Source organism: Plectropomus leopardus, chromosome 10 (genome assembly GCF_008729295.1).
Source record: "Plectropomus leopardus isolate mb chromosome 10, YSFRI_Pleo_2.0, whole genome shotgun sequence".
Taxonomy (NCBI): domain Eukaryota; kingdom Metazoa; phylum Chordata; class Actinopteri; order Perciformes; family Serranidae; genus Plectropomus; species Plectropomus leopardus.
The window spans coordinates 31,689,045-31,706,827 of record NC_056472.1 but is presented as its reverse complement, the minus strand read 5'-3'; the positions used below and the strand labels follow the sequence as shown (position 1 = coordinate 31,706,827).

At 41.1% G+C, this 17,783-nt stretch overlaps 1 protein-coding gene across 1 annotated transcript; it reads left to right on the top strand.

Annotated features, from left to right (window-relative positions):
- Positions 1–683: 683 nt before the first annotated feature.
- Positions 684–17,251, top strand: etv5a (ETS variant transcription factor 5a). Its single transcript, XM_042494977.1, is given in 14 exon segments — positions 684–813; positions 3,915–4,053; positions 4,186–4,282; positions 4,394–4,441; positions 5,680–5,730; positions 8,517–8,640; positions 9,450–9,466; positions 9,469–9,736; positions 10,573–10,895; positions 14,408–14,470; positions 14,912–14,980; positions 15,969–16,138; positions 16,238–16,339; positions 16,937–17,251. Coding segments are annotated over 13 exon segments (1,611 nt in total). The 5' UTR covers positions 684–813; positions 3,915–4,005; the 3' UTR covers positions 17,168–17,251.
- The last annotated feature ends 532 nt before the right edge of the window (positions 17,252–17,783 follow it).

Here is a 17,783-nt window from a genome sequence, read left to right as displayed (position 1 = left end):
AAACTCATCATCACCTTTCCACATCTGAAATAATCAAAACTATTCAAACTATTCATCAAGATTGTGTGCAAATATAACTGTTAATGGAAGTTAATAATTTACAGGTAAACATGATTTTGTGTTAAAAACAAAGCATACATAATGTAATCATTTAAACTAATATTTGGTGATTAGTATATTAGATGCAACATTTAAGGTATAATCCATTCACTTTAGTTTTTATCCTCTTTGGTTCCAACTCATTTGCTTTACTCGCCTGAAACACATAACTTTTTAATACTACGCTGTTAAAATTAACTTTAATGGGCTACTGTCAAAGCCAATAACACAGTTTCAATCCAATTTGTTCTTGCAGTGTAATAATCTATCATTACAGTCCAGGGAAAGTCAGCGTGTGTCGATCTTCGGTAGCTTTCCGCCGCAGCTGGCCCTTTAACAAACACAACTTGGCATTGATGCTTGAAAAAAATGTGAATGAAATCCAGCCATTCATAAAAATAGGCCGCTGCCGCGCTGTGATTGGCCACACGGCGCCTCATGAATGATTAATCAACTGCGGACACGCCATTGGCTGCTCGCTTAACTGACAGTCTCCGTCAGCCAATCAGAGCGCGTCTCTGCGTGCCGCTCGAGCCCAGGGGAAAACCGACCGGGCCATTAACGAAAAGCTCAGTCAAGTTTTGTGAGTCGAAGGAGGCACATCAGTGTACCAGTGCGCAGACGATTACACGACTATCGACACGCTGTTTTCGTGTCTGTGGATATTAATACCGAATTCTTTCGATATAGAGGACGTTTACACACACGGACAAGGTAAGCCCTGATGTTTATTTTAACGAAAACTTGCTTTTTTGTGGCATTTTAAACGGCTAGATATTTTTGCTAGCGCTCTTTAAGAAGACTACAAACGAGCGCAACGCCATCTTATTTAAAGATATTTACTTTGTCAACCATTTTAAATCCGGTTTAAAATGTACGCCGAATTTAGTATTTCAGCGTAAGGTTGTATTAGGGATTTGTTTTATCTGCGTGGATGTTGACTTTAGCTCATCCGCGCGGTCAGGCGACTGTTTGTGATTTTTTTTATGAATGGACTGGCCATTTTTTTCCTCCCTCTGTGTTTCCACACGGGTCGAGTTTCACTTCATTGAGAAAAACAAGGGAGGGATGGGTGGGGGAAGGGCGGGGAGGGAGGTGGAGGAGGAATATGGAGGGGGGAGGCGGCGGGCAGGGGGTGTCGGGTGATCCCCCCCCCCACAGCCTCGGCTCAACTAAAGCAGAACTTCTATTGAAAATTGGCTAATTTTGTTTTTGAAAGTTTCTCCTAATTATCCAAGTTTGTCTGTTCACTTTTTTCATCCCCGAACTGCTGTTTAGACGTAGTTCAAACTATCGGCTCATGTTTTGGCAAACTTCGTCTTGTCTTTGGTGCGTTTAGGGACCATAGGGCAAAAATTATGGTTATTTTTCATGTGGTTCAGCCTAATTTTAAACAAGCACTTGATACTGCTTCAACGTATCACAAGGAAGTTATTACTGCACTTAATATATTTTAAAGTAGAGTAGGTTTTTGCCTGAGATTTATATGCACATGGTTAACCCTTTGAAGCCTTTGCAAATTGGTGTATGCCTTGAAAAACAGAAGTCAGTGAGCATTTCAACAAGATGAATGCAATTAGTAAAGAAAATAGGTTAAAAAAAAAAAAACAAGAAAATGACTCCCCCAAAAGTGCTGAAAACTGAAGAAAAAAACGTATAAATGATTTATGTAACATAATGAAAACTTATATTTTCAATAATTATGAACATGATTTTCTGGACAATTTTCCCTTTTTTCATTTCTGTCCTAAAAAAATAATTTTCCAGGTATTTCTCTCATCACCTTTTACATTTTTTTTGCAATTTGTGACACTTTTTTATTAATTTGCTCACTGCCTCTGCCCAGGTTTTATGGGGTTAAACAGCAAAAGTGTCTGAACGCAGCACAAGAATCTGATGTAATCACCCACCTTTCACGTTGCAGTTATTTCTTGCCATTTTATCTAAAATACTTTGAGTAAATGTAGAATAAAGTCTATAACATATGTTTATATTGACTTTTCAGTCTTGGTCGACGCTGCAGGACCATCCGCCCCACTGAGAGCCCGGTACAGTCAGCTCTAATGTTATAAGTGTAATATGTGCTCGGTGCCTGTAATTATTGCCCAGCAGCTATCTTGAATTCGTCATCCATTAACAGGAGATGGCGGAGTGAGTCATATCGCTCTGCTGAGGGAGATGTGAGAACAGAGGGCAGTGTGAGTGGCTCAGTGTTGTGTTATTGTTGTTTAAAGGGACTTTTTTTCTTTACATGTGTTTCTGACTTTGTAGTATTGTTGAGAAAGGAAGTTGTGCAAGTTGCAGCACCATCACTTTCAGCCTCTAAGACTCTAATCAGCTCTGTGACTCGGCTTTTTCAATCCTGTTTGGAGGGCTTTGCGTCGTAGTGCACGCCACAGACTCTGAAAGTGGGACTCACATTTCTAGGTCCTTTTTTACTCGACGTAGTGCCCACAGATGGCCGCTGAGTGTGTCTTATATAACTGTATTACATGCGCTGTATAAAGGCTGTGTTTACATTGTGCGGCCTGCCTCTCACTCTGCAGGAGTCGGTTCAAAGAGCTGTTTGTTGGTTAAATGAAGGTGCTGGGGGGAGACGGTGGCCTCGTTACAGCATCTGAATATGATGCAAAGTATCAGTACATAAACACATTTCTATATGATGAAGCTCAGCACACAACAAGAAAAAATGTTAATTATAACCACTTTGACAGAGTCCCAATTAAAATCTTAAAAATGTAAAATGTATTGCATTTAACAGAGGTCTAGTGTTGCCATGATAGTGCATTTTCCATCTTAAAATACTGACACCAAATTTTTTATAAAAGATAAAGAACAAGACTGAAGACCATGATTTGGGGGGATTTAAGTCTTTTTATATGTTTTTAAACACCACCTTAAACCCACTTTTACTACAAACCCCAAAAACAGTTATTGACATGAATAACTTAGGGTTTTGGGAGACTTTTTCCAAAATATTAATTGCAACATAAAACATGGCTTTTTGGTGACATTAACCCTTTGAAACCTGAGCAAATTGGCTTGATTGCTTTCAAAAACATGGGAAGAAGGCAATAGGCTATGAATGAAGAAATGGCCCAAAAATTAGCAAGAAATACGTTGGGTTTTTTTTACAAGTACAAGAAAATTACCTGTATTACCTAGTATTATAAATAAATAAATAAATGAAAACCTGAATTAAACAGTTTAAAACAAAACAAGGAACTGGCCCGGGGGAAAATATTAAAAGAAAAAAGAAAAATTTTGTTTCTTTCTTTTCAATTTGATATATTTTTTTAAAATTCTTAAAATTTTTGGGCACTTTTTCAAGATCATTGTCTTGTTTTTTCAGGTAATTTTCTTGTACCCTTTACCAATTCTTTGCTATATTTCAGATCATTTTCACTTTCGATGCTTATTTCCTTCCCATGTTTATGAAAGAATTCAAACCACTTTGCTCGACTTTTAAAGGGTTAATGCCTTGTTTTTAGATTGATGATTTTAATGCCTTTTAAGATTTTTAAGAGACCCTGCAGTACCATTCAGCAGCAGAGTTTCTGTGGTCAATATTTACAACAAGAGAGAGCGAGAAAGTGTAGACGTATCGGTGTATCGATACTGTGAAAAATGAACATTGAAACTGTTTAAGATATTCATAATCAATATATATATATATATATAATGTGTAACTGTTACTCGTCCACTGTTAAAATGACAAAAATACATTTTTATTGCAGTATTTTATCAGAGACTCAGTTGGATATGTGAGTATTTTTGTGGCGCCTGCTTTATGTTTTTGCTCTCGTGTTTTCCAGTGACCCGCAGAGTGACCCGGGCGCTGTCGCTTTAAAGCGAACACCTCCCCCTCCCCCCAATATCGGAGTCCCCCCCAATCGTCCTGATAACATGGACGGATTCTATGACCAGCAAGTCCCATTTATGGTCCCACCCAGCGTAAGTGGACACATCAGTCATGACTCGACCATATGGATTAACGCCCATGTGGTCACCAAAGATCACTTCATTATACACCTCCATCGTCCTCTCAGAGGTGAAGTGACGTCTCTTCGTCTTCCTCTTTTCCAGCAGCACAAGTCCCACGTGGAGGAACCGTCTCACAGCAGGCCTCTGAACGACAGGAAGAGGAAGTTTGTGGACACAGAGCTCGCCCAGGACACGGAAGGTAACGTTGTTTGTGTTTATCAACGGTGCACGAGCAAATATAAACTGCCACAACAACATCAACTATTATTACATTTGTGGGAATTTATACTCGATATTTTTTGTTTTTCAGAACTCTTCCAAGACCTCAGTCAGCTGCAGGAGATCTGGATTGCAGAAGGTGAGCTCCACTCGTCCATCTTTTATTTGGTTTTGTGGACATAATGCTTCACTAAGGCAACATATCTTATCTCCCACTGAGCAGTTTAACGTTGAAAATAAATGTCTAATAAACGTCAATTAGTCTTTAGATTTATTTGTCTTGAGATGTTTAGATTTTGGCTATTGAAGGTTGAAAAGTGAACGTTTAGTCGACGTCTTGTTTTAGCCTAAATGAAAAAGTAAACAGTATCTGTTTATATGACAAACAATAAATGTTCATAATGTAAATGCGGCAATGTAGTGTTTTTTATTTTATCTTTTTTATTTTTTTAAGGATTTTTATGTATTTTTTTAACCACGTTGAAACCTGAGCAAATTGGTTTGATTTCTTGCTAAAATTGGACTGGAAGCCAATGAGCAATGTAGCAAAACATGGCTCAAAAACAAGCAAGAAATTAGTAAAAGGTTACAAGAAAGTTACCTAAAAATAGGCAAAAAAAGGTTTTAAAAAAAATATCTGCAATTAGATTTTTTTCCTGTAACATAATTTGAAATATATAATTATGAGAAGATAGATTTTGAATAACAGCTTCTGGACATCTTTTTTTCCCCTCTTTTAAATAAAAATATAATAAAAACATTTTTAGGTCTTTTGAAAGAAATCAAGAAATCAAACTTTTTGCTCTGGTCTCAAAGGGTTAAACAGCTTGCAAAAAGCATTAAAATGCAGCACAAGAAAACTGATGTCCATGTTTATTTCAAAAGGTCAATATATTTGATGATCACTTTAAAATATGGTCTTAAATCTGCCCATATGTATTCAACTCATTTTGGTCTATAACACAGCTAAAGCTTGGACCTTTAAATGACGTATATTTGCTCAGTGGGTCAGTTCCTTTTCCCAAATGGTTAACAGAAATTGGGCAAGCTTTTAGATTAAAGATTAACTTGATGAGAATGTGAAATATTGCTATTTTTGTGTAAGCAATTAGAGCAAGAAGAGCAAAGTCCAGTGCCTGAGAAACTGCTGACCAAGACCCCTTTTTGTCTTCCCCGAAAGTAGCTTTTTGTAGTTGCACACTTTATCGAATTTCTCCGTTAGATTACATATAAAAACCTTCAAAAAACCCGCATAGGAGATTATTTTTCCTATTTTTTTTCCCGTTTTTGTTTCCCTTTATGCCCACACTTTTTGGGCACGTAAAGGACGCTGGCGATAGATTAAATGTGCTTTTTTTTTCTCTTGTGTCTCCACAGCCCAGGTGCCTGATGACGAACAGTTTGTCCCAGATTTCCAGTCGGATAGCTGTGAGTACCTGATTTTTTATTGTTCATCTCTGATAATATGAGTCTGTGTCTGTGTCTGTGTCTGTGTGTGTGTGTGTGTGTGTGTGTGTGTGTGTGTGTGTGTGTGTGTGTGTACCCTGCAAAGATTCGGCTTTTTTGATATCAGTCATGATAAGTAAGTTTTTAGCCTGGTTCTTGTCTGATTTGGGCAGAGATTCAAACAGTGGGGGCTGAAAATCAGGCTCTTTTTTTTGCAGCACTGCATCAGGCATTTTCACCGTTTTAAGAAAAATTGCTTCTCTTTGCTTTGAGGAAGCAGCTCTTTTTGTTTTTTTTTAGTTACTATCCTTGACCAGATGTCCACCCTCTTCTTTTATCAAAATTTCTCCATCCTGCCGAGGACAAACACCGTTCTCCGTCTTCAAAACACGGCTCTGGGAAAGGCTGCTCTCCCTCTCCTCCCTCCCTCTCCTCCATTTTGAGTTTAATCAGCCGATTGGCATGGGGCATCACATGAGCCAAGCTCCTAATCTGATTTCACACTTTCCCGCACTCAGGCCCTGCTGCTCAAGTGGGCGAGATTCCAGCGGATGGGGCAGTTTCAGAGCTGCCTGTTTCAGTCCTGCAGAACAGCTATTGCATCCCCAAAACCGCCTCCGCTCAGCCTCCGGGACGTCTCTGCTGCTCGTCGCCTTCAGGCTGCAGCCGGGGGATATGTTTGACTTATCCCCGATGGAGCGTTTTACGACCTGCCCCCTCCTCCCTTCTGTCTTTCTGAGTTTATGTTTTCGTCTGATGCGTAGGAGGTGGAGACAGGGTGTGGTTGCTGCCTGTCGCTGTCAGCCTGAGCTGCCTTTTAAATCTTGGTTAATGTGGTGCGGCGAGCTGCAAAGTGACCGCTGCTGGCCGCTGAGGCTGCAACGTATCATTGAGGCCGCTGCACTGACATGTATGTGTTTTTTAAGGAGGGCGCCATCCAAGGTCGTGTGCATTAACTGTGTGTACTCAGCTCATTGTAGAGAGCTGTTGTGGTGAAGTCTTTGACCTTGTGCTCAGTTCACTGTGTGTGTGTGTGTGTGTGTGTGTGCGCGTGTGTGTGTGTGTGTGTGTGTGTGTGTGTGTGTGAGAGACACAGCGTGGTGAGTTGCCAGGCTGCTGCAGGCCGTTCTCTCACACAAGCTGCCTTTTCACCAAAACCAGATTTTCTGATACGAGCTACAGTCAGTAAGACATCACAATGGGTGAAGCGCCGTGTCTCTGACCCAGCCTCGAACTATAAACAGGGTTCGTACGGTCATGGAAAAGCTAGAAACATTAGCAATTTCCAGGCCTGGAGAAGTTTGGAAAAACTAAATTTTACCCTATAAGCTTTGGGAAAGTCGTGGAATTTTGTTTGTTAAATCTGCAGAATAACACTTGATGTGTTTAAGGTCAGAAATGTGAAAATCCAACATCATTTCTGCTGTTATGGTTTCTGACTGTGATAAATGGTGTCCTTTGGGTAATTTTTAAAAAGAAAATATGTCTCCCATGTCTGTTTGGAAGGCATGTTTTTGTTATAATCACCAAAATATTTTAAAGAATAAAAAAAGACAGAAAATCACCATTTCAAAAAATATTTTATTTTTTTAATCTATTTTAATAATTTTTAAGGGAAAATAAATCACCAAAACAATTTTTTGAAGATCGCCATAAGAAGATTTTGTTTTAAAAAATCATTTTAAAAATTAGTGAAAAAATGTTTAGTTTTTAATGAATCTAAAAGCACTTAATATTTTTCTTTTTTTTCAAAAGAGATAAAAATCACCAATTCTTTTTCTTCAGAAATTGACAAAAAAAATAAGAAAAAAAATCAGCATAAATACAAAATACAGTAAATAGCAAACAGTCCCTAAATTATATTTGAATATTCAGCTCAAATTTTCAAATAATATATATATTTCAAAAATAACTGATCAGGAGCGTTGATGGTCGTTTCAGAGAATGTGTGGTCCTGAAGTTAGGAAGTAGAAGTCATGGATGTGTGTTGGTAAAAAAGTGTGTGAACCCTGTGTGCGTCAGTTTTGGAGTGGAGCAGCATGTGTGGTGGTCGTGTTTGAGCTCAGATGTTGCAGGAGAGGAGTTTGCATGCTTGTTGGTTAATCCGCTCACTTGCAGCCCAGAGTAAGAAAAGACGCCTAATCTCCCCATTATTTACTTTCCCCCTCTGTGTGAGGAGCCTCGCTCGAGCCATTACAGCGCGCACAGCCGAGCTCACGTGCCCATTGTGACTCCGCTCTGGTCCATCAGCACCACGGGTGATTTATTTGGCCCCCGCCCTTCTGTGCCAGGGGATCCAGTTTCTGCCTGGCTATTATGTGGCGCCCCGGAAACTGCAGCCCGTACGCAGAAAGCTGCAGCCAGTGTCTAATGGTTACAGCACGGGAGAAGAAAATCATTCAGCGCCATTAGATTACAGCCACACTGATTCATGAGTATTGGTACTGGCGTGCCCTAATGGGAATCAGACGAGAAGTTTGATAGCTTTTGTGTGTGCAGTGCAGTTAATGTGGTGCTACCGCGGAGTGGCGGATAGATGGTTTGTTTTCAGAGCCCAGAGTCGAGCATCATTAAGGCGGGATGATAAATTGCCGCTAAGTGGCTCTGTCAGTCCAGGGAATACACAGACGCTGTCCATACATCCATTTATCCATCAGTTCCAAATGTGGTTAAGATAACTGCTGCACTTCTGTTTATGGCTTCAATTAGGTGAGATCTGGAGTTTATCTCATGCACTCTCTCGTTCTCTGCGTCTTCTTCCCATCCAGTGATGTTTCATGGCCCGCCACCAGCCAAGATCAAACGAGAGCTGACTCCCTCCAAAGAGTTCTCTCCCTGTCGTCAGGACAGGAGTCCCATGCCCTACGGAGAGAAGTGCCTTTACAGCTACAGGTACGTAACTCCACTGCTGGAAGAGCAGGGCGGCGGACACCTGATGGAGAACTGATTTTCCCTCTCAGGTGAACGCTTTGAAACCTGGAGCGACATCACTTTTCTTGTCCTGCGTTCAGACGCCTACAAGGAGTTAAACCCCTGAAACACTTTGTTTTCAACATTGCAAGAAATGGTCCACAAATTCCAAGAAATTAGTTAAAGCTGAAAGAAACTTACCTAAAGTTTAGTTTTTAAAAAGAGCAGAGCAGTGATTTCTTATTTTAAAAAAATTGTGGAAAAAAAGTAAATGAGCAATTATTAGTCAAAGGTGAGAAGAAAATTACCTAAAGATACAAAAAGAGGGAATTATTTAAAAAAATGTCCAGAAAAAACTTTCCTTAAAATTATAATAATTTGATATTTAAAATTGTGTAATACAAACATTCAGGTAATTTTATTAGACCTTTTTTTAACCTCAATTTTTTGGATAATTTTTGGGCCATGTGTTGGGGAAAAAATGTCCAGATACCATACTCATGATGATTTATATTTTAGATAATTTTACAGAAAAATATTACAAATATATATTTAAAAAATATTTTATTTTTATTTATTTATTTATTTATTTTTTGCCATTTTCATGTTTTTTCTTTGTTTATTTTGCTCATTTTTAGGTTATTTTCCTGTAACTTTTTGAAGCTCATTTTTTGGCCATATGTTAAGTTGACGTTGTCTTCTCCCCACGTTTTTGAAAGAAATCAAATCAATTGCACGGGTCTGAAAGGATTAAAGAAGTTTCATTTTCTGCTTCGTCTCTTCATCCACAGTGCCTGCGACAGGAAGCCACTCCCGGGTTCAAGCCATTAACTCCCCCCTCGACACCCGTCTCCCCCTGCGGCCCCACCAGCACAGCAGCAACACACCCACTGAGTGAGCAGACCCCCCCTCCTCACCCCCATGTAGCCAACCAGACCCCACGTCCAGTGCACATACAGCAGCCTCTAACGGGCTCTCCCAACCAGCAAGCACTCCCAGTCCACAGCCACAGCCCGCCCTTCGCCGTGCCGTGTGCACCACTCAACCAGGATGCCAACACCTTCACACCTGAGCACAGGTGAGCACAGCTGGACCTCTTTGCTTTTGCTTTCATACCATTTTCCCACCAAATCCGCTGTGGTGCTTGAACCAGTTCTGTTCGGGTCTCTTGGTGCACTCCCCAAAACAACGCAGCCTGTGTTTTCTTCCAGTTTTGAGCAGAATCGTGATTCAGGATGTGTCATCAACAGAAGGCTCGTTGCACAACAGAAGTAAACAATAGTAACAAGGTGGCAGATTGCATTGATTACCTGTGAGCTGTTGTACTGTTATTGCAGATGGGTGTTTTTATCCAAAAAACAAGCAGGGATTGACTGATTGTGGGGCGCTCTTTTTTTCCCATGATTCTTACTTCTCAGTCTTAGAATATGACACGCCCACTGATGTCGTCATGGTTCGCACTTTAAGTCGAGGAAACCCTGCAATTTTTTAAGCGTTGGGGTAAAATTCGATAAACCATAGTATTGCGATATTGTGTGTGACAATATTGTAGTGATACATGCATGCCAAGTATTTTTTTTTAAATATAAATATAGAAATTATTGATATTGCAAATAAAAATGTTACTTTTGGTAGATTACTAGAATAACAGAATCATTTGGTCTTTTATTCCACTTGTTACATATTGCTGCAGTGACACATACAGCCTGATAACATTGTTTTTATCAAATATGATAAAGTTTTCAAAGCTTTCCTTAAATTGCAGTTTAACCCTTTGAAACACGGTGCTTTCAGGTGCCTTTTAAAAAGTATTCAAACCTTTGAACCCTGAGAAAACTGGTTTGACTTCTTTCAACTAAAGTTACATCTGCCTCTTAGTCTGATTTGGTTTCCCTCTTTGCCCTCCGTCTTCAGGTTCCAGCGGCAGATGTCAGAGCCATGTCTACCTTTCCCCCCGTCAGAGAGTCAGGGGCGCCCCCAGTTCCTGCCGCAGCCTCCCAGCAGCAGCGGCAACAGTCTGCCACGCGACGGCCGGCCACCGTACCACCGCCAGATGTCAGAACCGTTGGTAGCCGTGCCACCCCAGGGTTTCAAGCAAGAGCTCATCGACCCACGATACACAGAGCAGGGCGTACCCACCATGGGGCCTCCGGGTCCGCCCCCGGGCCCCCCGCGCCAGGCTGCGTTCCACCCCATGGCCATCAAGCAGGAGCCTCGCGACTTCTGCTTCGATTCTGGTGAGTGGAGTTTTGGGAAAGATGTCTGTAAATCAGTCGATACATTTTTGTGAATATCAAAACCCCCACAACAAATGACTTTTCACTATCAAGATTTGATCCATTCAGTTTAATAAATTTGAAAAAGTCAAATGAGCGGTTGATCGCATCAATAAACCGTAAAGTCAGCTGCTCGGCTGCATGGGCCCAGTAATGTGGAGGATCCAGGTACTAAAACACTGCGGACATGTTGCGTTTTTTGCTTCATGCACCACTGAGCCGCTCTCCTATGAATGAACAGGGCCCCGCCTCTGTGCTGTATCCAGATCTTCTTAATACATTGTTTGCAGGTGAACAAAATGCCAAAATACATCTATGTTTTCAAAAATACCCGTGTATGTGTGAACTATTTAATTGCTATGAAAATATAGAAAAGCGCCACACTGGAAGTCAGCCGCTCCGATGGCAGAGGTTACCCTCGGGCACATTGTGCACGCTCTATGGACCCGCTAATGCAGGAGATCCAGGTATTTTGATACCGCAGGAATAGCTGCACCGCTGAATAGCTCTCATAGAAAAAAAATATGATAAAAAAAATAAATAAATAAAAAGTTAAATAAAAGTAATTTTAATAATAAAATAATAATAATTAATAATAATAATAATAATAATAATAATAATATAATCGAAAAATGTGGAGTACGAAACAGTTTCTGTTGGCACCGTCCACAACTTTTCACGATCAAAACGAAAAAAATGCGTACAAAACCAAACTGAAATGAACCAAACTGCTTGGTAGAAACGTAGCTGGATAAGATGTCCTTGTGGAGCTTTCTGCATCTTATTTCTCAGCGAGGAGAGAGTGATCGCCTCGGGCTGTGTGAAAGTGGAGCGGGCAGAGGGTGAGGAATGTGCCTGTCCGTGTTTGTTCTGGGCACTAACACACGCCTGTGAGTTTTAGCATGCTGCAGCAGAGGCCCGAGCGCACAGGTGCTCATTTCACACACTCACTCTCCTTCTCTGAGAGCCTAATCTGCATCATTCCTCCAGAGTCACGCTGGTAAAGTAAAAGTGGGTGTTTTAGCTCAGCCTAAGCCTCCAAGGGCAAAAGTAAATGGGTCATCCAGCCAGGTGCGGGGAACGCTCACTGAGCCTACCTGGAATAGATCTAGGCCAGTGCCCTCAGAGGACTTGGTGACCTGCAGCAAGGCGACTTGATTGTTAGAGCCTCGGCTTTGCTGAATGCACAAGAGGCCAAATGGTGCCGGTCCGCTCTCCAAAAAAGCCTGGTCAAACAGTCACGGCAGAGATGCTGTTTACTTGCTTGGCTTAAATCAAACAAGCCAGAGCGACTGTCGGAGCATTGTTTGATCCCAACGCCCACACGCCCAGCTGTTGTCCCCGCTCTGATGCATTAACATTTCCTGAAACTCTGCATCTTTTTTTTTTTTTTTAATCTTTTCTCGCTCACTCGCTCTCTCTCACTCCTTCTCTGGCTGGTGGGTGACCGGCTGGCCGAGCAGTGATGTAATGACAAATCCTCTTAGCTTCTTATGGCCTTTTAAATACCCGCGTCACAGAGGCCCAGGATCTCTAGATGGATGGGAGAAGTGCATGTTCGGCATACTGACATGGAACATATTGTCACCGCCGCGTCGGTGGTCTACAGACGATGACATAATTCAAATCCGTGCATTATCTTATCAGCGTTTCACAGAAGAAGGCTCCCAAGTTTCTTTCCTATTCCCTTTTTTAAACTTTCTTTATTGCAGTTATTAAAAGTGGTACAGTACTATGATACATTCAATGATATATTATGTGCACAATAAAATCAGGAAAAACTGAATATAGTGAAAAAACATACAGTGATTTAAAAAAAAAAACCCAAATTATCCAAAATAAATGAATGAAAAGCAATAGTAGCAAGGGATTTGACATATATCCGTAAACATTTAAAAAGACAGTTGAACTGACTCTGACTCCCCTTTTCTTCTTTTATAATCTTTGTTTATTGTGTTACAGTACTATGACATACTCAGAGACATTTTATGTACACAATAAAGAAGAGAAAAACAGAACACTGATAAAGAAAAAAAAAACATGCGATAATGAAAAAAGCAAAAATAAATGAATAAAAAGCAGAAGTAGCAGTCTTTTAGATATATATTAACATTTGAGAAGACAGTTTGAATGGCAGGGAGACTTTTATCAGACTTTTATATTTTACCGAAAAGCGAGCATCTGATTCCCTTTTTCTATTTTTATTGGGGTTTTTGTTAAGTGGTACAGTACTATGATATATTCAGAGAAGCATACTTTAATACTTTAATGTGTACAATTTTATTGTATTCTGTTTATGTTTGTTGGTTTTTTTTTTTTTTTTTTGTCCTTGAGTATTTTGAAAAGTGCTCTGTAAATATATTTTATTATTATAATTTTTTATTTTATTTATTGATTTATTATTTTAATTATGCTATTGATACATTTTGACAATGCTAAACCTCATATTCATAAAATATCATTTAAGGCTTTTTAAAGATCTGCTGACACCCTGTGAATACACAGTCTGGGTATATAAAGGTTAATACACATCTGTAGCTTTATCAGCAAGATCCCAAAAACACACACACACACACACACACACACACACACACACACACACACACACACCTCTTAGTGTACTAAAACCCAGATCAGAGCACTGCACACTACATCCCTTGCATGTCCACCAAGCCTGTAAATAAGATTAGCACCGTGGTCGCTGTATTAAATCTCAATGACAATCGAGTTAGGCCAGTCCTCCCCCCTGAGGGGTCGGGGCCTGCCTTCCGTTTGCAGTGTCTCTGCAGCGCGTACCAGCCGTCTCCAGCCCCGTCCATTACTCTGTTTCCTGTCTGCTGATAAGACAACCAGAGATCAATCTTGAGCAAGTGTTTCCTCAAGTCTCTGTCTCCTCGTGTCCTCACTTAGAGGAAAGAGTCTGCAGGAAGCGGTCGTCATTGTCGAGTCTCACCGTGTGAGAACCACGGCTCTCATGCATTGTCGTGGGCGTGATTTCAAAACCTTTCCATTACTTTTCAAAGCCTATATACTTTATACTTGCACTTACCTGTTGGCAAAATGTAACTCTCTGTAAACCATATCACTGCATAAACCTTCATCTGCACGGGACCTGATTTATTACCTCTTAGCTTTATACCTGCTATTTTTGAGTAAGAAAAAGATGATTTCTCCAAAAATCTTAACTATGGTTAAAGTTTAATTTGAAACTGTCTTTAAACGACAAGTGTCTGATGTTTAGACACCCCGTCATGAATGTGACTTAACGCAGTAAAATATCTTGGACTGAATGTCTCCTCAATACAAACCATCGTCTCTGCAGAGAAGTATCAAAGCTGTGTATCTTTGTACACAGTGGCAGTCATCCAAATATATCTGTCAGCTGCGATGTGGATTTAGATGCATTACACATTTGATATAACAGTGAGGACGTCTCTGGTCTAAATTTACACCCCCGTCTTCTTTGTTTACAGAAGTGCCTAACTGTCAGTCATCGTTCGGGAGAGCGGGGAGCTTCTACCAAAATAACCATGAAAGTAAGTTGTCTGCTTTTGTCTTTTTTTATGTCTCAGATGTTTGAATTATCTCATTAGCGAGGTCCATCCTCTGTGACCCTGAACCCCCCCTGACTTATCGAGCTGCGTCGGCGATAGCCAGGTGAAAGAATAGCGGTCAGCAGCGTAGGAACGACAGCTCAAGGGGGAAGTGGATTTCTCGATGTACCGTGTGTAGCAGCTCCGCACATACAGAACATCTCTCACATCAGCAGCTGGCAGAAGCTCCGCACAATACGAGCTTCCACTCTTGGGAAGCTGCCCAGTTTTATTGCTTCGCATGCAGTTTGGATCTCAGGGGGTGAACGTGGTCACTGGCCTACATGTCAGGAAAAAAAATGTTGTTTGCTGTTTCCCACGCTCTATCTGCTGTTCCACCTTCAACCGATTCATGATGCATTTCTTTCTTTCTGTCAATTTCAGGCTTTTCCTTTGACAGAGATCCTCAGCTGTACTTTGACGATACCTGTGTGGTCCCTGAAAGATTAGAAGGTAAGACTGACAAAACAATGATATTAATGAAAAAAAACTCAATAAAAACTGAAGAAATGCACTGAAGCAACAATAAAACGAAGAAGATAGAAGGTAGATTTATTAGTGATTTTATTTATAGAGCACTTTCCATACAAGAGATGTAGCCCAAACAATAAAATGCAGCATGTGAAAATAAAAGCAAAAAAGACAATCGAAAGACAGTAGATGATAAAATATAAAAGTGATGGCGTGAAAAAAAACAGAGCCCAGTAAGATTAATAAAAATATTATTTCAGCACCTTAAAAAACAGAGTTTACAAAGTGCTTTGACAGCTAACACAAAAGCAGAAATGGGAAACTCAGCATAACAGCAGAGAGCCAAACAGTCCTACCAAACACAAGTGAGAAAAAAATATGGTAAGATTTATTTTTAATGAAAAGAAGGCAAAAATGCAAAATGCAGGGCACAAAATAACAATATTATTAGATACAAAAAAGACCAAAAAGCAACAAAAGAAAAAACAGAATGAAATAAAATAAATAAAAATGAGAGAAAATAAAAAACTAAAAATATATATATTTAGAAGAAGAATGACATCAATTAAAAAGCCAAACTAAATAATTGATTTTTAGCATCTGTTACTGTTAAAGCTTAGTTAACAAAAGCTACATATAGAGAAAAATAGTGGGCTAAGACAGCTTCCCTGAGGAACACCAAAAGACAAATCGTGTTTTCTTGATGCAATATCCCCAATAATAACAGAAAAGCACTTGATATTGTGTGTGAATAGAGTAAGTTACTGCGGGCTGAGTCTGCTCTCACTGCTCACGGTGCATAATGAACAGCAAGTCCACTTCACAGTCTCCATCTGGCAGGAATGTCTCACCACACTGCGGTCGCTGAGGAGTTCAGTGCTGACGGACACTTTTTCTTCACTCTCTCTCCTTCTGCCTCCTCTTTGTTTCTCTCTACTCTCTTCTGCTGCTCTTCTTCTTCCACTCACAGGTAAAGTAAAACAGGAGCCTTCTGTGTATCGTGACGGACCACCGTACCAGCGCCGCGGCTCCCTGCAGCTCTGGCAGTTCCTGGTCACATTACTGGATGACCCGGCCAACGGTCACTTCATAGCCTGGACCGGTCGCGGCATGGAGTTCAAACTGATTGAGCCAGAAGAGGTCAGCTCCCACCACTGTCCAGCTCTGCTCCTCATGATGCAATTATTTCCATCATATCAGTTCTGTGGAGCTAACAGCTGTTTGTTTCTTGTGTCTCAGGTGGCTCGTCGCTGGGGCATCCAGAAGAACCGACCGGCCATGAACTACGACAAGCTGAGCCGCTCGCTGCGTTACTACTACGAGAAGGGCATCATGCAGAAGGTAAAGGCACGTTCACCCCTTTTTCCTTTCTGTCCTTCCAACCTCTTCCCTCTGCACGGGGGATTCAACTAAAAAATCACAGCCAGCGGCTGCACAGTCCAGTGATACTCAACTTATGGCCAATGGGCCAAATCTGGTCCTCAATATGGTGCTGGGTGACCCCCCAAACATTATCTAATTCACAATGAAAATAAAATGATTCACAATGGGAATTGTTGTACTTTTAGTATACATAAGGTGCTAGAGTGCATAAAACAGCATCAAAATAGAGCTTGTTCATTAAAACATTGCCAGTGGAGGATTCTCATCACCCCAGACAGAGGTCCTAACTAAGCCCCTGATGTCCTAAAATCCAAGAAATGTCGTAAAATCCCAGAGACGTCCTTAATTCCTAGAAACATCCCAAATTCCTAGAAATATCCTAAAATCCTTGAAATGTCCTCAAATCAAAGAAACATCCTAAAATCTGAGAAAAGTCTTCAAAACTTCACTAAGACACAAACACATAGAAAAATAAGGTCCAGGCTGTAAAATAGAATTTACCCTTTAAGCAGTGGGCTTAAAATGTGAGTCAACGTGTCTTTTGTTGTGTCTCAGGTGGCTGGTGAGAGGTACGTCTATAAGTTCGTGTGCGACCCCGAGGCCCTCTTCTCCATGGCCTTCCCCGACAACCAGAGGCCCAACCTGAAGGTCGACCCGGACAGCCTGCAGGGGCTGGACGAAGACACGGTGCCCCTCACCCACTACGAGGAAACCGCTCCCTACCTGCTGGACGCCGGGGAGCAGTGCGTGGCCGGCTTGTCCTTCCCGGACGGCTACGGCTACTAAACGAGCAGCGGGGTCCTCTGACGCACGACACACACGTACACGCAGACACTCCCAAAAAAAGTCTCTCGACGCCCCACTCTTAAAATCCAGAGCTGGAACTGCTGAGCTGCTTGGAAAGGAAAAAAAACCTCGCGCTCTGCTCCTCCGCGGTTTCCTCTCCTGCTCCCTGGAAAACCTTCATAAAACTCTGCAAAGCTCCCAAGCTTAGAATGAATGAGGGAAAAACGCCTGCGACAGCTCTTCCTCTGCGCCATCACTCAAGAGAACGACGGGGTTGTGAAACCAGCGAGGGTGAACTGGACTGCAAGGGGCTGCTGTTCTTTTGGAGACCAAACGAGAAGCAAGGCGACACGCCGCCAACTTTAAAGACTGCCCCCCTGCACGCACATCTCCCAGATGTACGTTCATGATTTCGCAGTTCTGACTTTGTGACAATCTGCTTTTCTTAAAAAACAATCAAGTAACCAACAGAGTAAAAACAAATCTAATGAGATATTCTAAATGCAGCACTATTCTATAGTTGCCTTTTTTGGGTCCCCCCCATTTTCATGTCACCACATCCGAACTACAAGATCCGTGAAAGGGCTTTAATTTGCAAAAACGGATTGATTAAAAA